The following is a 17704-nucleotide window of genomic DNA, read 5'->3' as shown; positions in this document are numbered from 1 at the left end:
AATCCCTCACAGTAAAACTAGACCCCTGAAGGTCTATTTACAGGGGTCCTCAAACTACACCACGGGCCAGATGCAGCAGCTGAGGATGTTTATCCCCCTCACCCAGGGCTATGAAGTTTCTTTATTTAAAGGCCCACAAAACAAAGTTTTTGTTTTTACTATAGTCCGGCCCTCCAACAGTCTGAGGGACAGTGAACTGTCCCCCTATTTAAAAAGTTTGAGGACCCCTGGAATATATAGACAACCTTGATCTGGGAGAATGGGTCCAGAGTCATTGCTACATAAATATGTTATTTTTATTATTGCTAATATGGCTAGCATTCATATGTCACTTCAAGATTTATGAAGCACTTTATATATGTTATCTCCTTTTATCCTCACAAAAACCCAGGAAATAATTGCTATTATTATTCCCCATTTTACAGGTGAGAAAATTGAGGCTGAGAGGTTAAATGATTTGTTTAGGGTCACAAACTAGCAAATACCTATGGTAGCATTTGAATTCAGTTCTTCAGCACTCTACTAACAGACCTCCTAATTGCCAAATCATTCATCTTTCCCTGTTTCTCATGTTTGAACTTGGCTTTATCTCTGAGCTTTCTTCACCTCTCAAATCCAAACTGACACATTCATTCTGTTCTATTCCACCTCTGTAACATTTTCTGTGTATGTCCCTTCATTTCTACTCCTATTGCCAGAAGAAAAACTCATAACTTGGACTATTGCAATAGATGTCTAAGAAGAAGGTGTCCCACCTCCAGTCTCTCTCACTCCATGCCTTTTTCATATGGCTACCAGTATGATTTTTCTCAGAAGCCTTGTTCTTCCTCTGCTTAAAATCTTTCTTTCCAAGTAAAGTTTAGACTTCTTTTCTGGGTTCTTGAGACCTATTACAATCTGAAACTACTCTCCTTTCAAGCTTATTATTTATATCCACTATATTCCAACCAAAATAATCCAATTTCTGTCTCCTGAACATGCAATGTATTAGATGTCTGAAATGAGAGTGAGAGAAGATTCAAAGACATCAAATCCTCAAGTTTAACTAATGGACAAGGTTAAATATGACCAACAGGACTAGAGACATGGAGAGGAAGGACAGGTTTAATGTGGAAAATAATGAATTTCTTTTGGAACATGTTGATCTTAAAGTGACACTGAGACATCCATATCTAGGAATTGATTAGAGTCTAAATTCTCCAGTTCATTTTCAACTCAGCAATCAAATTAGTCTTCCCAAAATGGAGGCTGACCATATTACAGGCCCCCTTGTATGTGCGCGCGTGCGTGCACACACACACACACACACACACACACACACACAAATAAACTTCATTGACTCTCTATTACTTACAGGATCAAATGTAAAATGCTTTGTTTAGCTTTCAAAATTTGTTATAATTTGGCTTATCCCTACTTTTCACCTTTGACTTTGCTGCTTATTCAGTAACATTGGTCTCCTCAATGTTACTCACAGCAGATACTTCAATTCCTCAATTGCATTTTCACTTACTGTTACCCAGTGCCTGAAATTCTCTCCTTTCTCATCTATGCTTCCCTCTGAGCTTTCATCAAGTCTCACCTGAAGCCTCCCTTTTCCAAGAAGCCTTTTTCAATCATATTTAATGATAATACTTTTCCTCTATTGATTATTTCTAATTTATATTGCATATGTCTTGTTTGTATGTACTTGTTTGTAAGTTGTTTTGCCCATTTAAATAATAAGCTTCTTAAGAACAAGTGTTGTTTTTGCCCTTTGTGCTTAGCACAGTGCCTGACTTTTTTTGTTTGTTTGTTGTTATTTAGTCATTCAGTAATGTTCAACTCTTCAAGTTGAATCATTGCATACCAGTCTTTTCTATTCTCCATTATCTCTCAGAGTCTGTCCAAGTCCATTCATTATTTCCATGACACTATCTATTTACCTCATCCTCTGTCAGTCCCTTTTTATTTTGCCTTCAATCTTTCTCAACATCAAAGTCTTTTCCAAGGTTCCATCTTCTTCTTATGTGTTTCAGTTTAAGTATTTGCAGGTGCTTAATAAATGCTAATTATCTGACTCAATCTATGTCCCTGATACTTCTAACCATTAATCCTTTTGCTCTTCTTGAACCACACAACATAACCTGAATTCCTTCATTATTTATCAGTCCTTCAACTATGTAATCTTTCCATGTTTTCCTTGTCTTTTATTCTCCAAATAAAATATCTTCATTTCCTTCAACAAGAATTTGTTTTGTCACTCTCCCTTGAATATGCAGTGGCTTATCCATTTTATAAGAAGTAGGATAAAGCATGTTTGCACAGCAAATCCAAAATCTTGATCCCTAATTTTCAAGCTCAATCTGCATAGGAAACTTCAAACAGGCAAGCAAAGAGAGCTTTAAAAGGACTGGAAAGCTTTTTGAAACCAGATATAGCAGGCATGTGTCCCTGAATATCACAGCAGACACTATAATTACCCTGAAAAGCCTTTTAGTGAAACCAAGAACTATAAATAGCCTATAAGAGCCCAAACAAGTGGCTTTAGTCCATAGATTTCTTTCTAAAAATGCAGAGCCATTTTAATTAAATTTGGACTTTACTTTGGTTCCTGGAAAACACTGAGTAATTTCCTTTTGATCAAGCATTTGGAGATTATCACTCACAGTGCTAAAGCTGGGAACATTGGGGTGAGTTTTGCCCCCTTGCAGAACACAATTACCCATATTGGGGAATTCCTGGGGAGATAAAGAAGGTGCCCAGAAGGACCTGCCTCTGAAACCTGTGAGCAGGCAAGGCCACTACTGGGATGTATTACTGGATTTGGTCCTATACTGTCTTTGTAGTGTAAATGATGTCTCTTTTTGAAACTAATTGTACTTTCTTTTTCCCAGAAAGAGCAAGATGGAGATCACGGCTGTGCTCATGCTTCCTCTGCTCCTTCTGGCAATCAGTGGAATCCTCTTCATCTACCAAGAAGTTTCCAGACTGTGGTCAAAATCAGCAGTCCAGAACAAAGTGGTTGTGATTACTGATGCCATATCGGGGCTAGGCAAGGGTAAGTGCACTTTTCTCATTCAGTCTCTTTTCTGCCTTCTGGGATTAAAGGGGCCGGGAAGGGAACGGAAAGGGAAGAGGGAAGAGAAGAAGGTGAGAGATGGGAAATGCTCTTAAGGCAGAGTCAGGTATGCCTGTCTGTAACACTCCACTGAGGGTTTGGTGAAGTACTATGAACAAAATGTGGTTACAGAATAATAGTAAACATTGTAATGAGCAAACCAGAATTTTCACATGCATAGATTGTTTCAACAGAGTCCCTTCCTTGAGACCATACATTCAATGCTGACATTTCTCAAAGCATTCTAAAATATCAAATGTACCTCAGTCATTATTACCACAGAACTTCTAAATAATTGTGATATCATTCATGAAAGCAGGGTATTGCTTCGTCAAACAGAGATCACCACTTCCTTCATGCCTTTACTATGTTACTATGGCTGAAAAATACCCACCAGTTGCTGAACAATCTTCTGGCCTAATTAGACTGGTCCTCTAAAGAACAGATACTTCTGTTACATGGCCCATCTCTTGGTCCCTAGTTGGAAGTTTTTCCAGTTGTGCAATGCCTTCTGGACTTTTTCTGTGCTAACATAACCTGTAGGAACTCAGAGCTAGAGCTATCTCCATGTCAAGAAAAGGTATCAAAACATGATTTTATCTCTTCTAGTCCTCAAAAAAAAAGAAAAAAAAAGTTCATTTGCTTACTTTAGAATGGACTTGATTTTGTTTTCAAAGTTTCCTATACTTTTCATTTTATCTATTTTCTTATTGCTCATCCTTCATATACTTTAGATAGTTAATAAATACTTCTTAGTAATATCATTGACATTTTCAGGAGGTCCTTGATTCTGGATAGATGATCTGACTGATATATATATATATATATTTTGCTGTATGATATTTCTTATGTATTCCAAAAGGAAAGATAATTTTTCTAATATTTCTAATTTCTATTATCAATTAGAAGCAATTTAATAATATGGAAATGTGAAATAAATGCAATTCTCAAGAACACTATTCACAGCAGGGACTCCTATATCCAAGGGCTATCTTCCGCTTTGATTTGAAGAATGAAAATGCTACCTTAAAAAACATTTGCATAAGGTCTATCTACACCTAGGTTAAGTACCCTACCCTTATACTCTGACTGGACCAAGAGTGCAGCATTGAATAAAAGCAGAGAACTCAAAGCTTTTGAATGAAAAAGACAAATATCCTAGGAAGCAATGTGTAACAATAAAAATAGAATCTAATTAGAAGATCTGAGCAAAGTTTGGGTTTGTCATTTAATTGTGATATTGGATAAAGCATTTAAACTTTCTGAATGTCAGTTTCTTCATCTATAAAAGGCATATCTACATTACAAGATTGTTGTGAAAATCTAAGGTGATTATATATAATCATTTTTAAACTTTAAACATTTATAAATGTTTACTATTACATGTAATATTATTTGAAATATTAAATATATGGTCAGATAGATGGTCCATTGGATAGAAAGTTAGACCTGGAATTAGTAAGTTAAATCTAAATGAGATATTTATTGTATGTGACCCTAAGCAAATCATTAACCTATCTCAGCTTCAGTTTTATCATCCATAAAATAGGGATAATGGCATCTAACTTCAAGGGTTATTGTGAGGATAAAATGAGATATTTGTAAAACATCAAATGTTAATTATACACAATGCTGTTAATAATCAAATATATTGATTAAACATCAATTAATACTAAATCAATTAATTTATTACTTAATAACCAATAGTTGGTTGTTTTATGCATGATTGCTAATTAATAAATTGAGGGTAGTTGCTATTAAATGTGGTAATTAGCAAAGTGCTTTATGTCAAATATAATAATGATAGTTACCTAGCATTTACGGAGCTTATTATGCAAGGCACAATGCTAAGTGTTTACAATTATTGTCTTTTTTGCTCCTCACAACAACCTTTGAAAGTACGTGCTGTTATTTATTATTCCCTTTTTACAAATGTGAAAACTGAGGGAAACTGAGGTTTAAATAACTTGAGTGTGATCATAAAGCTAATGTCTAAGACTACATTTGAACTCAAGTCTTCCTGACTCCCAGTCAAATGCTAGTCAAATTTTGTCCTAGAATAATGCTGTATGTACAAATCCCTGGGCTCTCATCTGTCCTTAATATCTAGCAAATTAATAACATTTAAGCAGAGGAGAGGATGTGTGTGTGTGTGTGTGTGTGTGTGTGTTTGTGTATGTGTGTACATGTGTAAAGTTCATCAAGCTTACTGATATCACCAAACTGGGAGGAATAGCCAATATACCAAATGACAGAGACAGGATTCAAAATACATGCATTGGATAGCGTATCGAACTATAAGATTAAATTTATCAGTGATAAATGTAAACACATTTTGGTACAAATGTCAACTTCACAAGATATGATGGGAGAGACATAATTATACAGAAATTGTTTTGGAAAAAATTTTGGCATAAGAGTGGACATTAAGTTCAACATGAGTTAGGAATATAATGTGACAACCAAAAAACTAATGATATATTGAGCTGTATTACAAGACTCATAACTTCTGGGAACAAGGCACATTACTTCCATCATATTCTACCTTCATAAATCAATCAGTCACAATACAAAGTTATTATTAAATAAAATAAAATTAAAAAAAAATAAATCAATCAATCAGTCAGTTAACAAACATTTATTATTTGCTTATAGTGTGTCATGGGCATACAAAACATATACAGTAAATACAGATTCAATGGAAAGTTACCTAGGAGATTGCACTAGCAGTGGAGAGTCTAGGAAAGGCCTCCCAAAGGAGACAATACTTGAATATAGTCTTAAATAGAGCTAGAAATACTAAGAGTCAGAGGTTAGGAAGGAGAGCTTTCCAGGTTTAGGAACACAAGTACATGGTCATGGAGGCAGAAAATCATGTACAAAGAACAGTAAATATGCTAATGTGATTGAATCACACAGTCAATAGAGGTGAATAGAAGGTACAAAGTTTGGAAAGGAAGGAAGGGGCCAAGTTGTAGAGAACTTTATATTTGATCCTGGAGGTAATAGAGAATCTCTGGAGTTTATTGAGTCTTAGAGAGGCAAAGTCAGACATTCATTTTAGGAGAATCACTTAGCGATTCCTAATGAAGGATGGATCAGAGTGGGATTAATTTGGGGTTGGAAGACCAATTAAAAGCTTATTGCTCTAGACCCGCTGAGAGGCAATAAGGGCTTAAATTAAGATGATGGTTGTATGAGTGGAAAGAAGGTTGTATAAGAGACATTATAAGGAAAGAAATGATATACTTGACAACTGATTGTCTCTGAGAGGTAAGCAAGAGAGAGTTTGTGGTAAATATGATAGGAAATAAATCATGTAGAAATAAGTTGAATTACTATGATGTAGTGAAGGTCCACTTGAAATTAACTATTATACATTAACTGGGCCAGTAGAGTTTTGTCATTTCCTCCAGTTCCATTTAATAGTACATGAACAGGACCAAAGGATTGTGGGAATAATCCAGGGTTGGGATTTATAATCTGTGATAGAACAAGAGAGCAAGAGGTTTAACAATGGAAGATAGTATAGAGTTGATGTGATTCATCAAGAGGTTGAAATAGGAATCAAGAGGAAATTATAGTCATTGAAAAAGGAGTAAAGAAAACTGAAAGACTGGCAGGATTGAAGCTCATAGTGAAGACCTTATGTGGAGTTATGTGTTCAGTTCTGGGTGCAAAGGTTTAAGGCAAAAAGAAAGACAGAGAAGGGGAAAAATAAAGAGGATAGAAGGAGGGAGGGAAGGAGAGAGAGAGAAAGGAATGAAGGAACGAAGGACCAAGGAATGAAAAAATTACATTGATAACCTGAAGAGTGTCCGAGAAGCCAACTAGGATAGTGAAGGGCTATAAGTCTATGTCATATGGGGACTGGTTGAGTGAATAGTCATGTTTAACCTGGAAAAAAGAACTCAGGAAGGACTTAATAGCTCTCATGTGGAAGAGAAATTAGATCCTAAAGGATAGAGGTAGGAGGATGCAAAGTTGCAAAGAGATTAGATGTGAGGAAAAACAGTAAAAAGTGGTGCAGTTTTTCAACATTGTTGTGAGTTAAGGCAATTCCAATAGACTTGGGATGGAAAATACCATCTGCATCTGAAGAGAGGACGATGGAGACTGAATGTGGATGAAAACAGTATTTTCAAGTTTTTGTTGATTGCTTGTTTTTCCTTTCTCAAATTTTTTTCATTTTTGATATGATTTTTCTTACACAACATGACAAATACAGAAATATGTTTTAAAAATTGCACATATTTAACCTATATCATAATGCTTGCTGTCTGGGGGAGGAGGGAAGGTAAGGGAGGGAGGGAAAAATATGGAACACAAAGTTTTATAAAAATGAATGTTAACTGTCTTTACATGTATTTGGAAAAATAAGATACTATTAAAAAAAAACAAATGGAGCAGGACAAAAATGTAATTGGCTGCCTTGAAAAGTGGTGAGTCTCTCTTCTTTAGTTTCTCTTTAAGTAGAAAATGGACAGTATTCTTATTGGGCATATTGTAATATGAATTTCTTTGTTTATGGATTGAACTAAATGACCTCTGAAGACCATTCCAAGTTTCAAATTCTGTTATTCTGTGTGCTTGTGTATGGGGGGATGAGGGTGGAGGAAGTTGGGAATCCTCCCTGCATTCATTTATTAAGAATAGCAAAATCCCAAGCTATCCTTAGAGAGATATAGGGTTCAATTTACCATGTTTTGCTATGTGCTTCTCACTCCAACCAGCTGTCTCATAAATATGTACCATTAGTCAAAAAGGAAGAATAGGTAAAGAATTGTGTGATTATAGATTTAGAGTTTAAAAAGAGTCTTTACTGGCCTTGGCATCCAACCTTATCACTTTATAAATGAGGAGACTGAGGATCAGAGAGATTAAATGACTTGCCAAAGTCACACAGCTAGTAAGTATAGATGAGAAATTTGAACCCAGGTCAAGTCCAGTCTTCTATCCATTTGCCATACTGCCTCTCCATTGAGGCTCCTTGAAAATTCTACTTTTAATATTTCTAGAGTTCATGGGCCTATGGCTACATAAGCAACCAAGATAGTAAGAAATTGGTTGGTTTTATGAAGAGTCCTGTGCTTAGAGTCAAAATAACCAAATTCAACTCCCGATTTTGCCTTTTACCAGTTATGAGACTCTAGAAAAGTAACTTAAATTCTCTGAATCTCAGTGAAGTGAAGGTAATGATAGTCCTTCTTACAGGACTATTGTGAAAATCAAAACAGATTAAATTAAAAATGCTTTATGTAAATAACAAGAATAATTAATAAGAGTCAGATTCTTTCCGTGCATTAGTTTGATAGGGTTATAGTACCTCAAAACACCTCTTGCCCCAAATAGTAAATTGGATCTCCCAAACAAAGTTTTCTCAGATCAAAGGTACTCTGTAGATATACATTCATATAAAACTGTAGGCCATGAGCATACATAAATGTATTTTCCTTCATTAATCAAAATACACGATTAGTTCAAAGTAAAGATGCTTCATGAAATAGCATAGTTTAAATATATGTGTATGTATATAAATGTATCTCTTGCCCTTAAACCTGATAAATACCCTTATCATCAAAATGAAGCATGGATACACGTAGAAAAAACACATAGAGGTGCATATGTGTGATCATAGGACCATTTATGATCTAACAAATTACATTTCCAACAATACAAGGCATTCAAATCTTCTGGAATGTTATCACACTGCTCCCTCCAGGCCTGCTCTGTATTGGTCTCTGCTAGGCAATTAGTTTACACATATTCTACATCAGATGCTGCTTTGCTAGATTCATTATCTCTACTGAACTAATGTTCAGCTCTGCCAGATTCATTGACTCTGCCAGGAGCTGTTCTGCCACATAGCTTGAGGCTAGCAGATATGTAGTCTTTACTCACTGTAGGCAGATAGACGATTCTGGAGCTTCTTCCTACTGTTTGCTTTCTATCTCTACAGCTAATCCTATGATCTAATGTAGTGTCACAAAATGTATTCTATACATGTATATTACAATATAAGTTCAATACTTAATGTTTTTTTCCTATTAAAATATTAAATACTAAAACACTCGGATTTTTTGAAAATCTCATGTTTATGCTTATAATTGGTATTAAAACATTTCACTTTTGTGGGAGTTAGAGGATCCAAAAGTTTTCCTTAAGGAAAACTAAGCCAGACCTTTTGGTAATGAGAGTAAAAAACCAGAGTGTCCCAGGCACACAGTATGATCAATTGGTGATCAGTGAGCAGAGAAGACTCTGGACTTGTGTGGCTGAGATAAGTAGCTTCCAAAAACCTCATAGGTGAATGAGAAGACAAAGAAACTGTTCCACTGTTAGTCCTTCCTTTCAACTTCTCTCTTTCTTTCATTGTCCCAGGCTAGGACCCAGAACTTGGATCTGGATCTTAACATCAATATCCTTATTTTTTCTCCACAACCTAGAGATAGATTCAGAAGAAGACTTTTGGAAGAAATTGAGTGGTGATCCCATGTAATAGAAATGAAGCTTTTCCCCCTTATGTCTTCATTGTTGTGTTAAATAAAATGTCTTCTATGTCTTGATTCTTTGTGTAAAATATATAAAGAAGACTGAAAGTAAATGAAAAATTTTTTCAGATAGAGGGTGGAGATTCTAGGGATATAGATTTTCCTATTTTAATAATCCCAATTAGCATTTTTATATTAAACTCAGGCTACAATTCAGAATCCCATGGAAGATTTCTTTCTTGTTCATTCATTTGAAGACATGAAGCCAGAAATGGTAAAAGACACATACATACTTCCTAGCTGTGTGACCCTGGGCAAGTCACTTAACCCCAATTGCCTTAGGGGGAAAAAAAAAAAGACACACACATACACATTGATCAGAAAAACTTTGGAGACAACACTGGATTGGTAATTTAAATATGCTGACACCTTGTTCAAAAATGATATATTATACTCCTCTTGTTAATTAATAAAATGATTCCTTGTTATTCTGCAGGCTTATTAGCACTTCTCAAGCTGATATGCTACACCCAGCATTATATAGGATCCCTATCAAATCTACATGTGGTTCACGTGACAAATTCGATAACTTTTTTTAATAAAATATGACTTATTTTCTGTTTGACATAAAATTTCTCTGTCTCCTATTATAAGATTGATATTCCATTTCTTCAGATCACTTTCACTCCTACATTTGATATTTATGGTTGCTTTCAATAGTTCAAGATCAAAAGTATCCCAGAGCCAAATTAGCTTGGAATATACATGAATCAACAACAACCTAAGAATCAGACCTGGATCATAAAATGATGCAATTTTAAAGTTGGAGTTTTAGAGTTCTTATTTTACAGATGAGGAAATTGAGGTTAAAATGTGTTAATCTCCGAAAGTAATCATAACTAGTATTTATATAGTGCTTCACTCTTCACAAATATCTCGTTTTGTTTTCACAATCCTGGAAGTAAGTGCTATTATCATCCCCATTTTACAGATGAAACTAAGGCAAAGAAAAGTGAAGTGATTCACCTGGAGTCACACATCTAGTTAAGTGTGTGGGACTACAAAACATGTACTATGTACACTTGAAATAATATGACATACAACAAGGGATGGTGGTTGCCTAGGGAACTTAAGTTTATTTTTTACTTTATTATAGCACCATTCCCTTAAATGAGCTGAGCTATATGGGGGATCACTCCAGTGTGTAGTTCTCTCTCGCATATATATATAACTTACACTTTTTTTGGTACTGGAGAAAAGAAATGGAAATTTCTAATGAGTTTGTTTTATTTTTCTGATGGTACCACAGTAATTATATGAGTTTCTGGTGCCAGGAGAAAATAAGGAGAAGATATGAATCATTGCAGCTTAAGATACCCAAAGGTAACTTTCACTGACCCCTATGGGAATTGTACTCGATTCTTCTGAGGATAGAATTAGGTTTTTGAAAACTCAAGCCTGAGAAAAGAAAAATGAGAAAGGGAAACAAAGAATGTTGGAAGAACTAGGAAAGTGAATCAAAAATGGCAAAGTAAGCAATCTGAAGAGTGAAAACTTGCGATGATAGGAAAAGAGAGTGTAATAGAGAATAGGTTAAGAGGAATTCATTTTAACTCTGTATTATGTTAAATGCTCTACTCAAATATGTATGACTTGGTATTTTTGGTTATAGATTATAATTTTGTTATCTATATATTGGGGCAATATTCCAAGTATTAGATATTATCTAAGCTTTATTGTAAAGCTAAGTCAGCAGAATAATAAAGCTACAGGTAGGACTTTTTACATACAATTTGCCTAATGTGACTATGGAGAGTTGAGCTGTTAGGATGCCAATTGGATTCTTTAGCAGAGGAAGTGTGAATAAATTCGTAGCACTTCCTTTCCTGGGATTGTGGTCTTAGACTCTTCCACCATATTGGATTTGACCATCCAGATTGCACATATTTTCTGGCAGTGTCTTAAGTGCTATCTTGGGAGTAAGCTAGATTCTACCAAGGGAATAATTTGAATCCTTGTCTCACTTTACCACGGCTTAATTTTAGTCTCGAACTTCCCACTCACATGAGTATGTTAACTTTTTCAGGCTACTAGATTAGCCTCCACTGAAGCAGGATTTTATCCATTGGCATCCCTAGCAGCCTGAAAAAGGTAGTCTACCTCCAAGTGCCACTTTGCAAAATTGGATTGAAATTTGTCTCTTAGTAAGATATGACCTCAGGGTTCTGGTTTTCTCCCTTATCTCAAGAGCAAGTGCCTCTGTGACTTTGGGCTTGTCTGCTTCAGCATCCCCATCTGTAAACTGAACATAATTGTACCCCTACCTCATGAGAGGTTTATGAAGATTAGCATAGCTAATGCTGGTTTATAGTGTACATTGAAAAGGAAAAAAGTATAATCATCATTATTGTTATTTTTAAAAGCATATTGAAGTGAATGCAAGGGATAATGTTGTAAAAAATTACCCTGGCATGAGTTCTATCAATAAAAAGTTATTTAAAATAAATAAATAAATAAAAATAAAAAGCATATCTATGACTTAGACACTACTGTTTTGTAACTTCATATGTACATATTTTTATGCCCATATTTTTGAAGGGTATAAAATACTCATAAGGGTAGGTTATAATGATCCTATTAGCCATGGATGTAGGAGTGGGAGGGACTGGAGAAGAATAAGATTATAGATATACCAAGTTATATAGAGGTACAACTAAGTCACATACATATTTCTTTCCCTTTATAAGTATCAGAAGATAATATGTGATCTTAAGCAAACTTGACATATTTTGATTAGCAACACTATTAAGTGCCTAGTAGATTCAGGACACCTTGGGAGAGAGACAAATATATGACATAGTTGTTCTCCTGAAGCTAATGTATTCAGTCATCTTAAAACATTCCACCTATTTTATTTTTCAAAAGTGCATAAAATGTTGCAAAGCAAATCTGTTTAATATTTCTTGTCCTTTGGCAGAGAAAAGTCATTGTAAAATGTCTTTGAAGAAAAAAAAATACCAAAGGATTAAATGATATTGTTTTGCTGCTATTGCCATAAAAAATTGCTTAAAATTTCTGCCTATTTCAAAGTGTTAAAATGTGCCATTTTCTTTCTTTTTTAAAGTCCAGACATTTGCACTTTTATTGGGAAGAGAGTGACTTAAAATTGTTTTTCTATATTTCACTCTATGAATAAACAAGCTTTTTGGAAAAATATTCCAATCTAGCACTCTCTGTATTGTAGCTTGCTTAATATTACTTAAGTAAATTGCATATATAGGATTCAAAAATTGTAAATCCGTAATGTTTTTTCTTCTACTAGCACCATAGCAAAAGAAATCCCACTGTAATATAGCAACCAGGTAAAATACACTAGCAAACTTCTAATAGAATCTGAGATAGTGTTAACTGGGGCATCTAAAAATAGGAAAGGCTATTAGTGGTTGCCGGTGGATAATTCAACTGGCCACAACCTTGAGACCTTTAGGCAAATTTTCTCCATAACACAGCTTAGGTAAAAACTCCTAAGTAAATCTTTCCCGATCTATAGGTATAAAAAAAGTAGGTTTTTTTTTTCAATTTCTTGTTTATATATAACACACACACACACACACACACACACACACACACACACACACACATATATATATATATATATATATGTTGTATCACCTCAGCCCTCAGAGGTAAGGAATTTTGGTTTTTGTTTTCATCTTCCCAGGGCCTTTATTAATTTTTTTTAATTTGTAGAATAAGACAAGCATTTCTATAACATAGTCTTATTTTTAAAAAATTTAAAAATAAAAAATTTTTAAAAATTAAAAAATGATTGTACATGAAACTGAAAAAGTATTATGTACAATTTGTTATTCCTTCTAAATATATAATAAAGTTATCATTTCTTTTTTTCTCTTCTTTCTTCCCTCCCCCTTACTATTATTAGCTACTATTAGACATAACTATGTATACACACACACACACATACACACACACACACATATATATATATATATTTATGAAAAATACTTCCATTTATCAGTTCTTTCTCTAGATGCAGATAGCATCTTTTTTCATGTGTCCTTTGTAGTTAATTTGGATATTTATAGTAAAAATGGCTTATTCACTCAAGGTTATTCTTAAAACAATATAACCATTATATTCTTTTGGGGTTATTCATTTTGCTCTTTATGCAAATCTATATATGCTTTTCCAAGATCATCAAGCCCATCATTTCTAATAGCACAATAGTATTTCATCACAATCATGTTTTATCAAATTGATCTGCAAAGAGGAAAAACTGCCAGAAAAATGAGTTTTGTTGATACATGAATGTCTTTGGTTTATGCATACTAATATTTAAGGTGCAGCTTCTTGCTATGAGAACAGATGTATAGTAGCTGCCTTTTGTGATAGAAAAATTAGGAAAGACTACCATGAAAAAATACTATGAAATAATCAATGCTTTGGTGGAAGTAAGTCCCCCAGATTATCATTCTATTATTATTCTATTATTCATATTATCATTCCAAAGCAGATTTGGGGGCAGAGGTAACCCCATCACAAGCATAATTCAGTTACAACTATACTGGGACTTTCACAAAGATGTTTATATTAGTTCATATCAGTGAGTTTTAACAAGTGATTAGAGGATAGGGAGGAATAGGTATAGATGAAAGTGTGTCAGAGGAACATAAGTATTATTTAAAGAATCACTTAACAGGGTATCCTGTTCCTGGAAATCTGATTGGTTGATGCATCTGTGGAAGTAAACAAATGGCTAGAGAACTAGAAGAAGTAGCAGGTTTGTTATCAAAAGGACTATACATAATTACTAGAGAGGCAGACCCTCTCCAAACATATAGAAGTAAAGGTCATTTGAAGATTACAGTTTCCAAATTATTTGTGTTTAAGTATTGAATTTGTCATAACCTAGAGATATCAAATGAGTGTGGCCCAAATAAGATTATACTGTGATGTAAATTTTTTTTTAATTTGTAGCAAAATTTAATTTAGCAAAATAAAAATACAATAGAACATTTTAAAACTAAGTCAATATGCTACTACAGGAATCTTTATGTATCAATTAGTGGCCCCCACTTTTATTTGAGTTTGGTACCTATGATGTAATCCACCAATACCAGTAGGAAAACATCACTGAGACTGATCAAGAAAGTTAGACAAAGAATTATTGGTAGAGCTATGAACAAGTCCAACCATTCTGAAGAACAATTAGAAACTGTAAAACTATAAAAATATGCATACCTTTTGACCCAGCAATATTAATTTTAGGGCTTTTCCTCAGGTATATCAAAGAAGAAAAAAAGGACCTATATGTATGAAATACTTATAGTATCTATTTTGTGGAAGCAAATAATAGGAAACTGAGGAATTTCCCTATAAATTGGGAAATGGCTGAACAAATTATGGTATAAAAATGTAGTGGAATACTATTGTGCTATAAAACCTGTTGGGCATATTTTCAGAAAAACCTAGGAAGGTTTGATTGAACTGATGCAAAGGAAAATGAGCAGAATAAGGAAAACAGTTTATATAGCAAAACAAGTATTGGAAAGAGAATTAACTGTAAAAGACTTAGTAACTTAATACAATGACCCACCACAGCTTCAAAGGACTCATGATATAAAATGTGATACACCGCCAGATAGAGAATTAATGGACTCAAAGTGCAGGTTGAAGCATATTTTTTCCTTTCTTTATTTTTCTTGCACTTTTTTCAAAACATGACGAATGTAAAAATACATTTTGCATGATTTCCTATGTATAATGTGTATCATATTTCTTGCCTTCCCTTTGAGTGGAAGGGAAGTATAATGGGCCAGAATTCTGGAGAAATGTACTTAGGCAATTCCACTGTTAACTCAGTGGAATTAATAAGACAATGATTATCTAGTTTAGCATGGTGATAAATAGTTCTCTAGTTCAGTACATGTACTTAACACTTAATATAGTTCTGCAAGATTCACACCTACGATGATATAATTATAATGGAGTATATAAGCTGGGATAAACTCTGCCAGAGACATTCCATCTTCATCAGCCTCATGGTGGCTGGCCCGTCCTGCTTCCCCCACTGAGACCAAGGCCTGTCTGAAAGGCCTCCAGAAAGCTAGCCAAGCCCCAGGCAAGGAGACAAGACTGTGAAGCAGATAATAAAGAATTTGGACTTTATCTCTGGCCATTCTTTTGGTGTTACTCAGCTGAAAGGAAGGCTGATCCAAAGATCTCCAGAAAATCAACCAGAATATTACAGGGAATAATGGAGGGAAAGAGAGAATTTGGAATTAAAAATAAAAATAAATTTTTTAAAAGAAAAGGAAAAATCTAGATAGATATCTCAGTATCTTTTATCAGGGGTAATAGCCCTGATTATACTTTTTTTTTTAGCCCCATTACAACTTTGTCTTCAAATTAGGAACAATAATATTTATGTTACTCATCTTACAAAACTATATAAGAAAAGTGCTTTTCAAATCATAAAGTGACATTTACATGTATTAATATTATAAGGTTTCCTTAATTCATTTGAAGAATAATATAGCATTTATATAAGCACTTTAATGCTTGTAAAGTTTAATATATTTGTAATCTCCTTTTATCCTCCCATCAACAATGAAAGGTAGCTGCTATTATAATTCCCTTTTAACAGATGAAGAAACTGAAGTTGAAAGGTTAAAAAAAGACTTGCCAGGGTCACCCAGTTAGTAAATGTCTGAGGTAGAATTTAAACTCAAGCCTTCATGACTCCAGCATTCTCATCACTAAATATGTGAGAACATTAAAATTGGGGTGACAAAAGGGAAAAGAGACAGATGGAAAAATAAAAGAAACTAGTGCTGTGCTCCAAAAAGGAGCACAGGAAGATAAAAGATACATAAAGAAAAGGTCGATCCATATTATCAAATGTTAAAGTACTGAGAACAAGATTCTGTATTTGGATATTTTGTCACCACATAATATCCATTTATTGTAAGCCTCTTCAGTTTCTAGTGATGTCCTTCCAAGTAAGGGTTGTTTTTCATCTTCTTGTTTTTATGCTTTTTTGGTACTTGGAACTTTTGTGGTTATTTTAACAGAATAAAAGAGAGTTAGACTAAGTTGTATTTAGTTATACAGTCTTTTTTTCTGGAATGCCTCAATGAATATATTACTATTAATAAATAATAAACTAATAATATTATAAAATACTAAAAAAAATAATACTATTAAGAACATGCAAAGTACTATGTAAGGTGCTTGGAGAGGTTCAAAATTTAGATAAGATATGGACATTGTATTATGGAGCTTACCATCTAGAAAACATCACATAATTCATAACAGTCCAGGTACAACCCTAGCTGTAATGGATGGCTGAATGCCAACTCATCTACCCCTCTAAGCACAAATGATCCCATTCCTTCTTATCTCCCCTCTATCATTTCCATTCTCTTACTCTCTCCTCATCTACTAGATGCTTACCTAATGCCTACAGACATACCTATGTCTCCCTCATCCTTGAAAATCCTCATTTGATCCATCCATCCCTATTATCATCCTACATTTCTCTTCTCTAGTGAATAACTTCCTCAGGATAACTGTCTATATAATCAGTGCCTTTATTTTCTTTCACTCACATTCTCCTTAACGCTAAACTGTCTGGCTTCTGGTCTCCTCATTCAATTGAAATAGCACTCTCCAAAGTTACTAGTAATCTCAATTGCCTTCTTGATCTCTTTGAGAGGATTATTATTTCTGTTTTATATTAATAACCAATTATTGAATTAGTACCCATTCAATAATTGGTTATTAATATAATCAATTCAGATTCAGATTCTTACCATTTTGTCTTTACTTTTATTCCTCCCTTTTAAACTCCACTCATCAAAGAAGGCCTTTTTTTGTGTTGTTTATGACTAACCCTTTCCTGAATTTACTATTCTTCTTCATTTTGCTCTTTCTATGTTTATCCCAGCCTTATTCCTTATTGAAGGAAAGTAATATTGCATTCAGTGTGATGTAATACTAAAAGCTTATGATATTATTATTCTTTGATCTAGACAATTAAGAAGAAAGGAACCATAACAATATACTTACTTTGTCCTTTTCAATGCTTTTT

At 34.0% G+C, this 17704-nt stretch overlaps 1 protein-coding gene across 1 annotated transcript in view; it reads left to right on the top strand.

The window, feature by feature from the left end:
* The first annotated feature begins 2513 nt into the window (after window positions 1–2513).
* The window catches only part of DHRS7C (dehydrogenase/reductase 7C), a 45284-nt gene continuing 30093 nt past the window's right edge, over window positions 2514–17704 (top strand). The window contains exons 1-2 of the mRNA XM_051995545.1: window positions 2514–2672; window positions 2877–3040. Of these exons, the coding sequence (XP_051851505.1) occupies window positions 2887–3040 (154 nt within the window). The 5' untranslated portion in view covers window positions 2514–2672; window positions 2877–2886. The remainder of the gene's footprint in view (window positions 2673–2876; window positions 3041–17704) is intronic.

Source organism: Antechinus flavipes, chromosome 4 (genome assembly GCF_016432865.1).
Source record: "Antechinus flavipes isolate AdamAnt ecotype Samford, QLD, Australia chromosome 4, AdamAnt_v2, whole genome shotgun sequence".
NCBI lineage: Eukaryota > Metazoa > Chordata > Mammalia > Dasyuromorphia > Dasyuridae > Antechinus > Antechinus flavipes.
The sequence above is the reverse complement of the archived record's forward strand: the minus strand, read 5'-3'. Positions and strand labels throughout refer to the sequence as shown.